General features: G+C 67.1%; 2 protein-coding genes across 5 annotated transcripts; one reads left to right on the top strand and one right to left on the bottom strand.

Moving 5' to 3' along the window:
- Positions 1 to 128: 128 nt before the first annotated feature.
- On the top strand, positions 129 to 11558 carry DCAF8 (DDB1 and CUL4 associated factor 8). Of its 2 annotated transcripts, XM_062016024.1 has the most exons (14): positions 129 to 251; positions 938 to 1036; positions 3482 to 3551; positions 3631 to 4334; positions 5057 to 5197; positions 5439 to 5533; positions 6960 to 7070; positions 8023 to 8095; positions 8252 to 8309; positions 8405 to 8512; positions 9173 to 9303; positions 10295 to 10414; positions 10504 to 10620; positions 10709 to 11558. In XM_062016024.1, the coding sequence occupies exons 3-14, from the start codon at positions 3503 to 3505 to the stop codon at positions 10820 to 10822; spliced, it is 1821 nt and encodes a 606-aa protein (XP_061872008.1). In that variant the 5' UTR covers positions 129 to 251; positions 938 to 1036; positions 3482 to 3502; the 3' UTR covers positions 10823 to 11558. The 2 variants fall into 2 exon arrangements, with proteins under 2 accessions (XP_061872008.1, XP_061872010.1); XM_062016026.1 differs by lacking the exon at positions 938 to 1036.
- A 1364-nt stretch (positions 11559 to 12922) lies between these two features.
- Positions 12923 to 16684, bottom strand: PEA15 (proliferation and apoptosis adaptor protein 15). Of its 3 annotated transcripts, none has more exons than XM_062016034.1 (4): positions 16600 to 16684; positions 13633 to 13806; positions 13176 to 13331; positions 12923 to 13079 (listed from the first exon to the last, which is right to left on the bottom strand). In XM_062016034.1, exons 2-4 carry the CDS (start codon positions 13802 to 13804, stop codon positions 13012 to 13014), a joined length of 396 nt encoding a protein of 131 aa, XP_061872018.1. In that variant the 5' UTR covers positions 13805 to 13806; positions 16600 to 16684; the 3' UTR covers positions 12923 to 13011. The 3 variants fall into 3 exon arrangements, with proteins under 3 accessions (XP_061872018.1, XP_061872016.1, XP_061872019.1); XM_062016032.1 differs by lacking the exon at positions 16600 to 16684 and adding an exon at positions 15605 to 16520; XM_062016035.1 differs by lacking the exon at positions 16600 to 16684 and adding an exon at positions 15605 to 15717 and having other exon boundaries at positions 12923 to 13076.
- Positions 16685 to 16720: the final 36 nt, after the last annotated feature.

The raw sequence follows: 16720 nt of genomic DNA on the forward strand, positions 1-16720 counted from the left end.
TGTGGGGGTCGCGGTTGCCGGTGGGGGAGGGGGGATGCCGGGGGGGGGGGGGGGGGTCCCGTTGCCATGGCGACGGGCGGCGCTGTCGCGCGGTGTCGCGCCGCGGGCGCTGCCGTAAAGCGCTGCCGTAAAGCAGCGGCGGAGGCGTCGCGCTGAGATGGCGGCGGCTGGGCCCGGAGCCGGTGGCGGAGAAGGAGCCGTTGGCCGCGGGGCCCGCGCCTGAGCGACGGCCGCGAGCTGCCGCGACTCGGGTCGGTGCGGGACCTCCCTCCTCTCCCCCTCTCCGCCCGTGACCGCCGGCTCTGGCTGCGGTCGCGGAGGCCTTCCCCTCCCCCTCCCCCTCCCCCCCCCCGGCCGGGCCTTTGGGGGCTCCGGGGGGGTCCTGGCGCCGGGGTTTGGGGGCAGCGGGGAGGGCTTTCGTTTCCCCGGGGGGGTTATCGGGCCCCGGGAGGGGGGGTCCCTGCGGCTTTGGGGGTCGCAGCTGCCCCCCGAGCGTCGCGGCGGCCGTTGGGCTGCGTCGCGCTCTCCCGCTGCCCCGCGCGGCGCTGCTCCTGCTCGGAGGAGGCTGCTGGGCTGGGCTCGCTTGTCCCCAGCACTGGTCCCTGGTGCCCCAAAGGGCTTACCGGCCCGTGGGAGGATTTGGGAGGCGCTTCTGCTCTCGGGGTCGCTCTCTGTTGCCCCTGGGTCGCTGCCGTCCCCCGCAGGGAGCGCGGAGGGGAAGGTCTCGTCTGTCCCCAGGGCTGGTTCTTGTCAGCTCCCTGGTGTCATCATCGCTGAGGGGGTTTCCCTGCCTCGGAGGGCTGTGGAGTCCCCTCCTGGCCCCTTTCCCTGCTGCCCTGGGATGTATCAGAGGCTCGGGCAGGGCCCTTCCAGCCCCAGAGCAGCCCCAGTCCAGGCGAGGGGAGCTTGGCTGAGCTTCCTTCCTGTCCCCCCCCAGGTCCAAACCCTGTCCTTGGCCCTTCCTCTCCCCCTCCCTCCCGGGACTGTCCCTGCCAGGCTTTAACTCGTCCCCAGCCCCGCCGGGCCCTCGCTGCAGGTGAGTGGGACGCGCCGGCCCCTGCCCCCAACCCTGCCTGGTGCTGTCCTGGGGTGGGAGCTGCTGGCTTTGGGGCTGGGCTGTTGGTAGCCAGGGCTCTGCTGGCCAGGCCCCCTGGCACCTCTCTGCCCACACCTCAGCACCCAGCAGCCTCTGCTGGGGCAGGGCAGAAACCTCAGCACAGGAGGGGCGGGGGGGGGTGGGGGTTAAACCCCTCAGCACCGTTCTGGGGGGTGAGGAGGGCAACGAGGCTGTGTCTGGGTTGTATCTGACCAGATCCAGGGAGGAACCTGCCCTCGGGCAGCAGAGGCTCAATGAAGCCCCAGGGCTGCACGAGCTCGCTGCTGTTCCCCTGCAGCTCTGGGTGCCCCTGGGGCTTTTGAGTGCCTGTGGGGTGTTCCTGGGGCTGTTGGATGTTTGTGGGGTGTTCCTGGGGCTGTTGGATGTTTGTGGGATGTTCCTGGGGCTGTTGGGTGCCTGTGGGGTGTTCCTGGGGCTGTTGGGTGCCTGTGGGGTGTTCCTGGGGCTGTTGGGTGCCTGTGGGGTGTTGCTGGGGCTGTGTGGTGCCTGTGGGGTGTTGCTGGGGCTGTGTGGTGCCTGTGGGGTGTTGCTGGGGCTGTGGGGTGCCTGTGGGGTGTTGCTGGGGCTGTTGTGTACCTGTGGGGTGTTCCTGGGGCTGTTGGGTGCCTGTGGGGTGTTCCTGGAGCTGTTGGGTGCCTGTGGGGTGTTCCTGGAGCTGTGTGAGTGCTGCTGGGCTGCAGCTGGAGGTGACTAACCTGCAAGTCCTGTGAGTGTTGCAATGGAGGGTCTCAGGTGGCCTCTGTCCCACCAGCTAAGGGTCAGGGTAGGGGCTTGGGGTGATGGAGGAGGCTGAGAGGAGAGAGGAGCACTCTGCAACTCCCTGTCAGGAGGCTGCAGGGAGCTGGGGGTTGGGCTCTGCTCACAAGTGGCAAGAGAAAACGGGCTCCAGTTGCCCCAGAGGAGGTTGAGGCTGGAGCTGAGGCAGAACTGTTTCCCTGAGAGGGGTGTCAGCCCCCGTGCCAGGCTGCCCAGGGAGCTGGGGCAGTGCCCAGCCCTGAAGAGACCCCAAAGCCGTGGTGCTGAGCTGCTGAGGGCTGTGGGTCAGCGCTGTGCTGGGCAGGCTGAGGCCAGGGCTGGGACTGCAGCAGCTCCAGGGGCTTTTCCAACTGAAATGACTCTGGCTCTGTGAGGGGACCGTGCCCTGAGCCTGGCCCATGGAGCTGCTGCTGGGGAGCTCAGGGCCTGGCAGCACCAGCCCGTGCCCTGGCAGCGGCCGCGCGGGCCCCGCGGGGGAGGCTGCGGCATGCTCACGGGTATTTTTAGGGCCCTGGCCGTGGAGCCGGTGTGTCAGGCCCTGGGCACGCAGAGCCCAGCACTGATCCTCTCCAGATGTTGGCTCTGGGAGCAGCAGAGCCCCGGCAGCCCCCGCCAGGCTCAGGAGCCTGAGTCCCCCCAGCTCCGCTCGGGGCCTGTCGTGGCTGCCCCGGCTGGGATGGGGCAGCGGCGCCTTTGGCACTGACTGAGCCTCCAGCTGCTGGGAACTGCAGTGTGGGGCTGCCCCATGGCTGCTGGTGCCTGCTTTGGCTGTGCCATGCCATGCCACGGGGCTGCTGCTTGCTGCACACTCTCAGCTCCCTGCCACGTGAACGGCCCCAGTGTCAGTGAGCAAAGCTGGGCAGTGGGTGTCTGGGGAGGCTGGGGCAGAGCTGCCAGAGCCCCCTGCCCAACCCAGAGCCCCCTGCCCGACCTGGCTCTCATGCCCAGAGCCCCCTGCCCAGCCTGGCTCTCATGCCCAGAGACCCCTGCCCAGCCCAGAGCCCCCTGCCCAGCCTGGCTCTCATGCCCAGAGCCCCCTGCCCAGCCTGACTGTCATGCCCAGAGCCCCCTGCCCAGCCTGGCTCTTATACCCAGAGCCCCCTGCCCAGCCCAGAGCCCCCTGCCCAGCCTGACTCTCATGGCCAGAGCCCCTTGCCCAGCCCATAGCCCCCTGCCCAGCTGATGATGCTCCAGCCTTTCCCCACATGTGAGCAGGGCTCAGCACAGCCTGGCTCTAGTGTGACAAGGTCTGACTGAAAATGGGTGAGTGAGGAATGAGCAAAGCAACAGGAGCTCATTGGTCAGGGCTTTTCCCCTCACCTCTGCCGCCACAGCCCCGTCTCGGTGCCGCCACTCGCTGCCCCCACAGACCCCTCTGAGGCAGCACCACGGGGCCAGAGCTGCCTCCCCACCGAGGCACCGCTGTGTGAGCGCATCAGGAACTGGGAGGGGTTTGGGGTCAGCCGTGGCTGCCTCGGGGACCACCCAGGGACGTGGCTGCCCCCACGGTAGCCGACGTGGTGGTGTTGCGGCGCGTGGCGAGTGTGGTGCCCGTCCCTGGCCCTGGCAGGGAGGCTGCAGCTCCTGCTCTGCCCCTCTGGCACACAGGTGGGCGCCCTGGAAGCCGGGATGTCGGACAGAGGCAGCAGCATGGACGGCAAGACGGACATCGTGAACGGTAAGGGCGGCGGCACCGACCCCCCTGTGCCCCGGGTCGTGCCACCACGGAGGCTCACGGCACCCTCTGCACCACACAGGCAGCTTGTCCAGCAGCCCTGAGGAGATGTCGGCCGAGGAGGGACGAGAAACCTCCTCAGGCATCGAGGTGGAGGCCTCAGACCTCAGCCTGAGCCTCACGGGAGACGACGTGGGGCCCAACCGCACCAGCACGGAGAGCAGGGACACGGACACGGAGAGCTCGGCCGAGGAGAAGGACTCTGACAGCATGGACGACACCGGGCACTACTCCATCAACGAGGAGAGCCGCGCCCTCGACCGCTCACACTCGGAGGAGGAGGAGGAAGAGGAGGAGGAGGAGGAGGAGGAGGAAGAGCAGCAGCAGCAGCAGCAGCAGCGCTCGCACCGCCGCGCCCAGCGCAAGCGCGCCAACCACGACCAGGACTCGTCGGACGACGAGCAGGCGCTGGAGGACTGGGTGTCGTCGGAGACCACGGCGCTGCCGCAGCCGCGCTGGCAGGCGGTGCAGGCGCTGCGGGAGCGGGAGCTGGGCTGCAGCACACGCTTCGTCTACGAGGCCTGCGGGGCGCGGGTGTTCGTGCAGCGCTTCCGCCTGCAGCACGGGCTGGAGGGGCACACGGGCTGCGTCAACACCCTGCACTTCAACCAGAGAGGGACCTGGCTGGCCAGCGGCAGCGATGACCTCAAGGTGGTGGTGTGGGACTGGGTGAGGAGGCAGCCGGTGCTGGAGTTTGAGAGCGGGCACAAGAGCAATGTTTTCCAGGTGAGGAGGGGGAAGGACCTCGGGGGGGTTCCCTCGTGGTGCCTCAGGGTGCTGAGGTGTTACAGCCCAAGGGATGTGGGAGGTGTGTGGGTGCTGTGTGGGGACAACTCGCCACCAAAACACACCCCTGTGCCCTCAAATCCAGCTCCTGGAGCCCTGTCTGCAGGCCATAGAACCACAGAATCGTTTTGGGTGGAAAAGCTCCTGGAGCTGCTGCAGTCCCAGCCCTGGCCTCAGCCTGCCCAGCACAGCACTGACCCACAGCCCTCAGCAGCTCAGCACCATGGCTTTGGGATCCCTCCAGGGCTGGGCACTCCCCCAGCTCCCTGGGCAGCCTGGCACAGGGGCTGACACCCCTCTGAGGGAAACAGTTCTGCCTCAGCTCCAGCCTCAACCTCCCCTGGGGCAACTTCAGCCCCTTTCCTCTTGGCCCAAGTAGAGCCTGACCCCCAGCTCCCTGCAGCCTCCTGTCAGGGAGTTGCAGAGAGTGCTCCTGTCTCCCCTCAGCCTCTTGTCCGGGCTTAACACCCCATTCCCCACCCTGCTCCAGTCCCTTCCCCACTCTGGTGCCCAGCTCTGGACACACCAGGGCAGCCGTGGCTCACAGGGCTCTGGCAGGGCCCCTGCCCTCACTTTCTCTCCTGCCTCACCCCATTCCCATCCATGTGTGCCCCAGCCCTCACCCCAGCATTGAATCCACCCCTCCTTTTGCTCTCTTCCAGGCCAAGTTCCTCCCCAACAGCGGTGACTCCACGCTGGCCATGTGTGCTCGGGACGGCCAGGTCCGTGTGGCCGAGCTCTCGGCCACCCAGTGCTGCAAGAACACCAAGCGCGTGGCCCAGCACAAAGGGGCATCACACAAGGTGAGCCTGGGGCCCCCCAATCCCTGGGGGCCACCCTGGCCCCTGAGCTGCCACAAGCAGCCACGGCACAGCCCCGATTCTTCACCGCTGCTTTATCCCCACGGTCGCCTCTGCGGGTGAGGAGGGTCCCGGCGGCTCCGGCGGCTGTTTGCTGGGAGAAGGTGGTGATGGGGAGGGGGGGTGGGGTCTTGCCACTCTGTTGGGTAAAAAGGGAACCAATGCCCAAGTATTTATCTTCCAGCTGGCCCTAGAACCGGATTCTCCATGCACTTTCCTATCGGCAGGTGAAGATGCTGTCGTCTTCACCATCGACCTGAGACAGGACCGACCCGCCTCGTGAGTATTCCTGTGCCCGGCTCGGGGGGCTGCAGGGGGCTGTGTGTCCCTCTGCCTGCTGCAGGGGCTGCAGGGGGCTGTGTGTCCCTCTGGTTGCTGCATGGGGGTTGTGTGTCCTGCCTGTGCCACTGTGTTACCACAACAGCCTGTGCCCCTGCAACGGGCCTGATGTGGGAAATGGGTGGGTTTTTGGCTTTTGAGCCATTTTGCTGTCCCTGAGGTGCAGGGTTGGACCTGAGAGCTTTGTGGTGGCTGGTCTGGGGCCGCCTGTCTCGCAGGAGGATGCAGACAGGAGCCTTCCTCATGTTTTAGACCCTCATCCTCCCCAGGGTGGGCCCTGGTCAGACAGGAGCCTGTGGTGATACCGGCCTGGCAGGTCACAGCCCCGCACCATGAGGTGCCTGATGCCCCCTGGCAGCAGCTCGTGGTTCACCCACCTCCCTCCAGCCATCAGCAGCTCCTGCAGTTAATTGAGCAACAGTAATTAGCAGCCAGGCAGGCGCTGTGTGTGGAGCATCACCTGCAGAGCCCAGAGACCTGTGGCTGCTGACGAGCTCCCACAATAAACCTGCAGCCGGGTGCCCACTTCAGCTGCCACAGTGCCTTGGGTGCTCTTCCAACAGAGCAGCCTGTTGTCCTCAGGCTGATCCTGCCTGAAGGAGAGGACTCAGGGACTCAACTCCCGGTGCTTGGGGCTGATCTGTATGTGTGAGCTCTCCCCTGCAGCCCCAAACTCGTCTGTTTCGTAACCAGGACAGAAACTGCCGGGGGGGGTTCCAAAGCAGCTGCCTCTAATGCTCCCCCCACTCCCCCTCAGCCGTGGGTCCGAGGCTGCTGTGGGTCTGTCCCACCTCTCCCCACACTCCCAGGGCTGTGGAGGCTCAGGGAGGCCGCGCTCAGGCCGTGGGCAGCTCCGGCGCTCGTTAAGCCCAGCGGTATAATTAGAGGAGAGCGGAGCTGGTGAGCTGGCTGCTCCTCCGCCTGGATGCTGCCTCAGTTCGGATTCATCCCCGCAAAGCTGAGGCACTGAGCTCCTGGGGGAGGGGAGCTGGGGAGGGGGGGGATGGGGCTTGGGTTGGATTCTGTTAAATCTGGGCTTTATGGCAGTGAGACAGGCGGGAGAAGCGAGAGCAGAGAGAGCAGAGTGCTGCTGCAGCGGGGTTAATCCCACCCTGCCCTGGCCCCCACAGCCCAGGGGGGAATCCAGTCCCAGGCATGGGCAGGGCACGTGCTGCCTTGGCTGGGAGCTGCAGCAGGGGCTGGGCTGGGGTGGGTGGTGTTGGTCTGTTGTTTGCTTCTGTCTCTGGCAGTGAGTAAGAGGCTCACACGGCTCCTGCTCTTCCCATCTGGAGCCTGTTTTGATTCCGAGCTGGTGTTGGGTTTGGTTTCTGTGTTTCGTGTTGTTATAATTCCTCGTCTCTTAAAGGAAACTGGTGGTGACAAAGGAGAAGGAGAAGAAGGTGGGTTTGTACACCATCTACGTGAACCCAGCCAACACCTACCAGTTTGCTGTGGGAGGCAGAGATCAGTTTGTCAGGTGAGTCTGAGCTGGGGGCTCAGTGGGTGCCCCTGAGACCTGAAGAGACACCCAGGGCTTAACTAACACCTCCAAAGCCCCCTCTCCCCTGGCAGCAGGAACACAGGGGGGGTTAACAGAGAGGGATTTGGATCCTCTGGTGCCAGGAGATCGCTCCCTCCCCACAGAGGGGCTGGGGGTGGTCTGGGTGCCAGAGGGACCCACTGAGCTCCTCAAGTGACAGCCACAACCTCCCCCGTGGCCTTTGGAACGCTCCTGGGGCCGCGGCAGCCGCGGCGCCGGCTCCCTGCAGCGCCAGCCAGGCTGTGTCTGCTGTGCCAGCAGCTCCTGGGCCACGGGAGCCTCACACGTGGGCTCAGACTGCTCAGACAGCAGCATGGGGAGAGCTCAGGATGCTGCTCAGAGCAGCTTCCTCTCCTCCCCACCTTCCCTCTCCTCCCCACCTTCCCATGCTCCCACTGCCATAGAACCAGGGTCATTTGGGTTGGAAGCTCCTGGAGCCCAGGCCCTCCCCTCACACTGTCAAGCCCACCACCACTCCCTGGCCCTCAGCAGCTCAGCTGTGTGTCTGTGCTGGGTATCTCCAGGGACAGGGACTCCACCACCTCCCTGTGCTCTGCCACAATCCAGGTGCCTCCCCTCCTGGCACTGGGCAGCTCCTGGTGGGCTCCTGCAGGGGGGAAGTTGGTGACTCAGAGGAACCCAAGGCAGCCAAGGGATGGGGGTCCCATCCCCCAGGGCCACAGCACACCCTGTGTGTGCACAGCCTCAGACATGACCAGAGCTGGCCAAGGCTCAGGCCAGGCCCCCAGCAGCCACGCAGGACCCTGGGTGAGGGCTGGAGCCTCGGGGCTGGCTCAGATGTGGTGTCAGTGCTGCTGCTGCCCTCCTGCCCCTCTGTGTGGGACCAGGACCAGCCCCCCACCAGCCCCCCCTTGCCCACTCCCCACAGGATTTACGACCAGCGGAAAATAGATGAGAACGAGAACAACGGTGTGCTGAAGAAGTTCTGCCCTCACCACCTGGTAACGGGCTGTGGGAGGGCTCCTGGGTGGGTGGGTGGGTGGGCTGGCAGAGGAGATCCCAATCCAAGTCCCCCACTGCCCCTCTGGCTGGGGGGGCTGAGCTGGGGGTGGGCACACGGGAGAGGGGATGGGACAGAGCTCTCTCTGCTTCCACAGGTGAACAGCGAGTCCAAAGCTAACATCACCTGCCTCGTCTACAGCCACGATGGCTCTGGTGAGCAGCTGGGGGGAAACCTGTGAGGGGGCTGCAGCCCACCCAACCCCTAGCAGAGACCCCTCATAAGGCCCATCTCTCCTGTCCCACTCCAGAGCTCTTGGCCAGCTACAATGATGAGGACATTTACCTCTTCAACTCCTCCCACAGCGACGGCGCTGAGTACATCAAGAGATACAAAGGGCACCGCAATAATGCCACTGGTGAGGACCCCAGGGACCCCCCAAACTGACTGCACTGCCCACCACGGGGGGCTCAGGGGCTCTCCCCACATCACCACCATGTGCCCTTCCCCAGCAGCGAGCCCGGCCCAGCTCCCCCTCCTCACCCACACATGGACTCTGGGGCTACCTGGAGGTGGGGAAGGAGGGTGAGGTTCCATCCCCAAAGCACCCCAGAAGAATCCTCTGCTTCGAGCTTCTTTCTGCAGCTTCATCTTCCTCTCACAACACCCTGAACACCAACGGTTGGGCTCGCAAAGAATGAGCCATTATGTGCTGGGGACGGACCGAGCCGCTGCGGTCGCCCTGGAAACCCGGCGGCTGCCAGGCAGGACGCGGCAGGGCTGCAGCTCCTCACGGCTCCTCATGCCCCCCCTCAGCCCCCCATGGCCCCCACAGCCCCTCACAGCCTTGGGCTGCCCCCCACAGACCCTCACGGCCTCGAGCTGCTCCCCACAGCCCCTCACAGCCTTGGGCTGCTCCCCACAGACCCTCACAGCCCCCCACAGCCTCTCACAGCCTTGGACTGCTCCCCACAGTCCCCCAAGGCTCCCACAGCCTCTTACAGCCTTGGGCTGCCCGTCACAGCCCCTCATGGCCCCTGCAGCCCCTCACAGCCTCGGGCTGCTCCTCTCTCTCCAGTCAAAGGCGTCAATTTTTACGGCCCAAAGAGCGAGTTTGTGGTGAGCGGCAGCGACTGCGGCCACATCTTCCTGTGGGAGAAATCGTCCTGCCAGATCGTGCAGTTCATGGAGGGGGACAAGGGTGGAGTGGTGAGTGTGTGTGTGTGTGTCCCAGCCCTTCCCCTCCCCTGACAAACCCACCTCCACTTCTCTGCCAGCCCCCCCCGGGTCCCTGTGTGTGGGGGGTGTCCAGCACTGCTTCTGCCCCGGGACACTCAGGTGATGGCTGTGCTGTGGCCACTGACAGCCCCAGGGCCTTGCCTGGCTGCCCCTTGGGTGCTGTGGCCACTGACAGCCCTGAGGCCTTGCCCAGCTGCCCCTTGGGTGCTGTGGCCACTGACAGCCCTGAGGCCTTGCCCAGCTGCCCCTTGGGTGCTGTGGCCACTGACAGCCCCAGGGCCTTGCCCAGCTGCCCCTCGCCCACAGGGGCCGTGGGAGCCGTGTCCCAGCCCTGCAGCTGCAGCGGCCCCTGTGCTGCATTCCCAGGCTCCAGCAGGTCCCCAGTGGCCACTGCCCATGGGCTCTGTGCCCACCCTGGCCCGGGGCCTGTGGCCTCTCAGTGTCAGGAGCCACCCTGGTCCCTGTGCCGCAGGTTTGGGTGGGTGTCACTGGCAGGGGGATGGGGCAGAGTCCCCCAGCCCCACCGTGGCCGTTCCTGCAGTGCCCGTGGCCCTGGGCTGGGTGCTGGCACAGTCACCCCCATGGCAGAGCTGGGACTGTGCTGGATCTGGCCCAGAACCACCCCTGGCACTGGGATGGATGTGGCCCCATCCCTCTGGGTTTGCTGATGGGGGTGGGGGGTCCCTGCTGCTGCTCAGGGGGGATTCCATGGGGCCACCTCAGGGTTTGCTTGGGGGGAGAGTGTATCCCACTCATTCCCAGAGCTGGGGTGGCAGCCCCTGTCCCTGCTGGGTGGGGAGTGTCCCATGGGGAGCCCAAATCAAACCCCATCTCCCCTTGTGCCACCAACCACGACCTGAGGCCACGGTGAGGGGCTGGAGGGCCACCAGGAAGTTTGTGGGTGCCAGAGTTGGAGCAAGTGCCCTGCTGGGGGTGACTCCTCCATCTCTTGCCCCCCAAGGTGAACTGCCTGGAGCCCCATCCCCACCTCCCCCTCCTGGCCACCAGCGGCCTCGACCACGACGTCAAGATCTGGGCACCGACGGCAGAGAATCCCACTGAGCTGGCCGGGCTGAAGGAGGTGAGATCCTCACAGAGACCTGGCAGTGGGGGCTCCAGGGGGAACCCCGGGGCCTCCCTGACCCCCTCCCCACCTCTCCTGTCCCCCAGGTGATCAAGAAGAACAAGCTGGAGCGGGATGAGGACAGCCTGCACCACACCGACATGTTCGACAGCCACATGCTCTGGTTCCTCATGCACCACCTGCGACAGAGACGCCACCACCGGGTATGTGCCAGTGACCCCCCCTCCCCAGACCCCTCCTCCATGCTCCCCCACCCCCCTCACCCCTCTCTGTGCCCCCCGTGCCCGGCAGCGCCGGAGGGAGCCGGGAGCACCCGACGGCGACTCGGACGAGTCCCAGAGCTCCTCGGACACGTCGGATGAGGAGGAGGAGGATCGGGACCGGGTGCAGTGTATGCCCTCGTGAGACCCTCCCACCCCGGGCGGCTCAGGGCACACCACAGCCCTACTAACACTTTGAGCTTTGTATTGACTTGTTAAGGACCCCCCACCCACCCCACAGCCCACACTTCCCTCCCTCCTCATCCTCGCAGCCCTCCCCAGAGCGCTGGAGGCGGCACCGCCTCAGCCTGGGGGTCCCTCCCTTCCCCTCCCCAGGACCCACCCAGGGCTGGGAGGGGGGGGACTGGGGGATTTTTGTACTAACACGACCCCCTGGTCCCCTCTCCTGCTCCTCTGAGGAGGATGCAGCCCCCTGCCTCCCTCCCCAGAGCCACCCCCCCCCTCACTTCAGCGCTCCCCGTTCTTCCCTGGGGGCTGTGTGTGTGTGGGGGGGGGAGGGTCTGTGTGTCCTCCCCTTTCCCCCCCTCCCTGGGGGTGTTTGCAGAGAGATGCTTTGTCTAGTTTGTACATATCGGTGATTTGCACTTGGTTTGGCCCTTCCTGCCCCCAGCCCCCCGGGGCAGCACCCAGCCCCCCCCAGCCAGGACGTTCTTGTCCACCTTCAGTTACTTTTGAGGAGATCTCTTTCATTTCTGTTTGGGGAGGGGGGCACAGGGGTGAGGGCTCCCCCGTCACTGTTAGAGGCCTAATTTTATATGTATTAAAACCAAATCGAACTTGGATGTTATCAAGTTAAAATTATTGTAAAAGTTTGAATATATATTATATATAAATGCAATAAAAACCGACAGAGAGAGGCAGAGGGCTGCGTGTCGCCTTTCCCCCCGCCCCCAGCCCCCTCCCCCGCCCCCAGCCAGGCCCTGCCCTCCCCCACCACCACCCCAGGGGCCGCTTTTACCCCTTTTTGCCGTGTTTTTTCCCCAAACAGCCCCCCCCCCCCCCACACACACACACAGAGCCACGCGACCCTCCAGAGCTGCTTTTCATCTCCATCCGTTTATGAGAGATCAGTACACAGTCAGCACGGTCGGGGGGGGGAAGGGAGGGGCGTGAAGGGGGGTGGGGAGTGGGGAGGAGCCCCCCCCGGGGTGGGGGGGGAGCCGTGTCTCACCCATCCCCAGCTTCCCCAGGGTCTCGCCAAGGAGGGGTCCCAAACAGTCGTTTTTGCAACAAAAGACACATTTTTTTGGGAAGGGAAGGTGGTCCCTGTGCTGGGGACAATAAATAGGGGAGGGGGGCGCTGGGGGGGACACAAGAGCCGGCAGCTGCTCGCAGGAGCTCGGCGGGTTTCAGCTTTTATTAAATAAAATATATTAACATCTCTCTCCAGTGCCCCCCCTGGTCCCCCCCTGGGTTAGTAGCTAGAGCTGAACCCCAAGGAAACACCCCCCTCCCTGCACACGCTGCGGGGGCTGCAGCCACTGCCCCAGGCTGCAGCCCCCTCCCTCACAGGATGGCACTGGGGGAGGATGGATCCCCCCCCACACACCAAATTGGACTTGGGGGGAGGAGCTGCCAGTTCAGCCCCCCCCTCTCCCACAGTGGGATCTGGGGGGTCCTTCCACTGTCAGTTTCCTCAATGCTCAGGATGGGGGGAAACTGGGGCTGTCCCCCTCCCCCCCACACTAAAGTCACCACTCTGCAGAGGGGCTGCCACTGCCTCAGCCCCCCCCCACATCAACTCCTCATCCTCCCACCCACCGCAGCCCCTGAAAGGGGGGGTCACTGCAGATGTGACCCACCCCCCCACTCCCTGCAGGGCTGAGGCCTCACAACCTCACACCATCCTCCAGCCTGCCTGGGGGGCTCAGCAAAAGCCCCCCCTCCACATTCTACCACTCGCCTCCTCCTGACATGCCCCATCCTTCGTGCTCCCCCCACGATGCTCCCTGGTCCCTGTCCCCAGCCTTGGGGTGAGGGGGGTGGTCCCTGGTGCCTGTCACCCCCTCCCAGCCACAATTTGGTCCAGGGTTGGGGGAAGGGGTCCCTGTTCCTGCTGTCCCCCCCTCCCAGTGAGGGCCAGGGCGGGGGGGTCCCTGGGAATAGCAAAGCGTGTCCCCCCCCACGCACAGCCACACGTGCACACCCACACAGAGCTGCCCCCGGCCCGCGCCGAGGGGGGGGCTTAAGACTTTGTTAGTGACTGCGCTGCCCCCCTCCCCGCCTGCCCAGGGCCGGAGAGGTGGCAGGGGAACACGGGGGACACACACACACACAGCCTTCCTCCTCCTCCTCCTCCTCCTCGCCCCCCGCTCAGGCTTTCTTGGGCGGGGGGGCCAGTTTGATGATCTCCTCTTCCGAGGGCTGCCGGATGATGTCTGCTGAGACAAGAGGAGGGGGGTCAGTGGGGTCTCTTTTGTGTGTTTGTGTCCCCCCTCCCTCTGCTCTGGGGGTCCCAGCATGGGGAGGGGGCTCACCCTTGTACTTCTTGGCGCTGGGGATGCGGGTGAGCTTGGTGTCCACCTCGTCCTCCTCGGAGATCTTGAGCACCTGCGTGCGGTACTGCACCACCATGGTGAGCAGGTCGGGGCGGCGCGAGATCTCGAAGATGTGCTCGATGTAGGACAAGTTGTCTGCGGGGATGGGACGGGGACAGGCCCTGAGACACATCCCCCGGGGCAGGGGACAACGATCCAGGGCACAGGGGATGGGATGAGCAGTGGGAAAGGGGGCAAAGGGCAGGGACTGAGGCGGGGGACTGGGAGCAAGGGCAGGGATTGGGATGGGGATTGGGACAGGGGAGAGGGGAGGCTCAGGGCCAGGCACAGGGCTGGGAGCAGGGGACAAAGACAGGAACCAGGAGAGGGGACGGGGAGCTGGGGAGCAGGAAAGGTGACAGGGGAGCACGGTGAGGACAGGGATGCCACGTCTCACCTCTGTCCAGCTTGCTGTGCTTCTCCAGGAAGGAGAACCAGTGGTGGCTGGTGGCGATGGCCTCGCTCTCCTCGCTGGGGATGTCCTCCTTGCAGGCTGACTTCAGCTGCTCCAGGTCCTCGGCTGTGATGTTCTGGGCCAGCTCCTCCAGCAGCCTGCGGTACTCGGCCATGGCTGGACACCCGTGTCACAAGCTGCCCGGCCTCAGCCCGGCCCCCTGCAGCCACCCCCCCTCCCTGGCCTCACACCCTGGCGCCAGCCCGGCCCCACCAGCCCGTGACTCATGTGATGCTCACGGGATGTGACAGGGATGGGGGGACGGGGGAAGGGGGATGGGGATGGCGGGACCTGGCGGGTGCTGGCAGCAGCTGCTCCCCCTCTGCCCCCCACCAGCGCTGAGGGGCTGCACACCCCCACCCCAGCCTTGCACAGCCCCCCACTGCTTGCAGTGAACCCCGCTTTGCACACCCACCCTGGCTTTGCACGGACCCCCTCTCCCACATCCTCCCCGCGGGTCATGCCCTGGGGTAAGGGGGTACCAGGGCAGTGCCAGGCCCGAGGGGAAGGGGCTGGTGTGGGGGTATCACACCGTGTCCCCCATCTCCTGTTGCTCCTCGGTTGCCGCGGCAACCGCTGCCACCCGCCCCAGGGATGCGGCTGCCGAGGCCACGGGCAGCACCCGGCTGCCCCGTGTCCAGCCCCGGCGCGGGGGGGTGCACAGAGGGAGCCCCACGCGGGACAAACGGGACGCGGGACACACGGACCCGCCGCTACCCACCGCGCTGCTGCCATCCCCCCCCATCCCCCGGCACGCTCACGCATGCGCGCCCCCCCCCGGCACTGACCACCCCACCCCCGCCCCAAACACCCCCCCGCACACGCACACGCACACTCACAGTCCTGCCTACACCCGTAAACATCCCCCCCACGCCGACACCTGCACGCGCGGACACCCACCCGCACCCGCACGTGCGCACCCGCGTGCGCCCGCACTCACACGCACACGCGCTCCCGCGTGTCCCCGACCCCGTCCGTCCCCCCCCTCCCCGCACACGCGTGTCCCAGCCCTGTCCGGCCCCTTTAAGGCAGCCGATGACTCAGCCCTTGGCCCTGGGTCCTTCCGGGCGGGGGGGCCAGCACTGCCCCCCCCCCTCCTCCTCCTCCTCCCCCGCCGTGGCCCTCTGCCCGTTCCCAGGCCCGACGGGTCCGTCCCGGACGCTGCAGCCCCCCGTGACCCCCCCACCCCGCCTCGCCCGGGGGGAAGCGAGACACACACAGGAGGATGCCGAGGACCCCCCACCGTGGGACCTCCCCCCCCCCCCCATTCACGCTTCGCATGCAAATCGCCTCATGAATATGCACGAGGGGCGTGGCCTCGCGGGGGCCCATTGACGGGGCGGGCGGGGGGCGGCGGGGGGGGGAGAGCAGGACACGGCAAGGGGGGGCCAGGACACGGGTGGCCCGGTTCCTTCCCGCCTTTGTCTCCCCCGCTCCGGCCAAGCGCGGGGGGGTTCGCGTGTTCCTCCAATCGCTGTGTGCCCCCCCCCGTGACTTTGGGGCGGGTGGCGATAGCGGGACCGGGAGGAGGGGCCCCCCCCCCTCCCCGCGCCCCGGGGACAAGGGGCCTTTGTGCCGCGGGGAGCTGCCCGGCCGGGGCCGCCCCCAGAATCGTACCCCCCAGCCCCGGGACCCCGAGTCACAGCCCCGGACCCACGGACGCAGCCCACGGGCCTCTGGGCATCCCCCTGCCGCGTGGGCACCGCCCTGAGCCGCGGGACCCGTCCCGTGCGTGGGCACCGGCCCCGTCCTGCCCCGCGGGCGGGTCGGGGTCCCACCCGTGTCCGGTGGGCCTCGCATCTTCCCCCCTCCCATCCCCCACGGCCGGAGCAGCATCCCCCGGGGCCGCACATCAACATCTGGGGCACATCTGGGTGCACCACCCGCCCCCCCCCCGGGCCGTGCCTCAGTTTACCCAGGTGGAGCGATGCGGAAGCTCCGTGGGACGGATCACTGGAGCGGAGGGGTGTGGGGGGCCATGAGCTGTGCCCCCCTCCCCCCGGCCCTCCCCGTCCCGGGGCCGTGGGGCGGAAGAGGCGTCTCCGCCGCCGCCACGGCCCAGTTTAGCCCCAGTTTGGCCCCGGCTGGGCCCGTCCCGGCCCCGGGGGCGCGTGACTTCCTCGCGCGCCCCTTTCCACTCGTGTTCCCCAGGAATCCGGCCACGCGCACCCCTATTTCCCCCCTCCCCAAGGCACCCACCCGCGGCGGGGGGGGTCCCACTGCCCACCGGCATCCCCGTGCTCCAAGGACCACCCTGGGGTCCCGGTGGCACCGTGGGGACGGGACCGACGGCAGAGGGGGGGTCGCGTGTCCCGCGGGGACGGGGCAGCACCCAGGGAGAGGGGGGGGGATGCGCCGGGTCTCAGGTGGGGCTGGGGGGGTCCCGGTGGCACCGCGGGGGGGTGGTGAGGAGGGGCACCGGGACCGGGTGGCGATGGCGGCCCCGTGTCCCTCGTGGGGACCGGGTGGGGACTGGGTGGCACCGAGTGGACCGGTCCCCCCCATCCCCCTCCCCGCGGGTCACGGGTTCGCCCCCCCCCCCCCACCCCGGGAACGAAAGGGGAAGTGAAAGGGGCGCGTGGGGGGGGGGATCGGTGCGGGGGGGTGGGTCCTGGCACCGCCGGTAACACCGGGGCCGTTAACCCCTTCCTAGCCACGGCCCGGACAGGGCATCGGGGGTGGGGGCCATGTCCTGTACCGGGGGAGGGGGGGTCTACTACCGGGGGAGGGTGTCTAGTACGAGGGGGTGGTCTACAACCACGGTCCCTGCCCGGATGAGGGACCGAGACCGAGACTGGGACCGGATGGAGGCGGCCGCCACCTCCATCCGATGCGGATCCCGACCCCGACCCCCATCCCGATCGCGGCGGTCGGTCGCAACCCCCTCGCCCCCCGTTGCCCCCCACTTACCGAGCGGCTGGGGCGGTGCCGCTGGCGGTGGCGGTGCCGGTGCGGCCGCTCGGGCTCGGTGCTGCCGCTCTGAGCAGCGGGGCGGGGCGGGGGGCGCGGCCTGAGCGGGCGGGACGGGGGG

This window comes from Colius striatus, chromosome 29 (assembly GCF_028858725.1).
Source record: "Colius striatus isolate bColStr4 chromosome 29, bColStr4.1.hap1, whole genome shotgun sequence".
In the NCBI taxonomy this organism is placed as follows: Eukaryota; Metazoa; Chordata; class Aves; order Coliiformes; family Coliidae; genus Colius; species Colius striatus.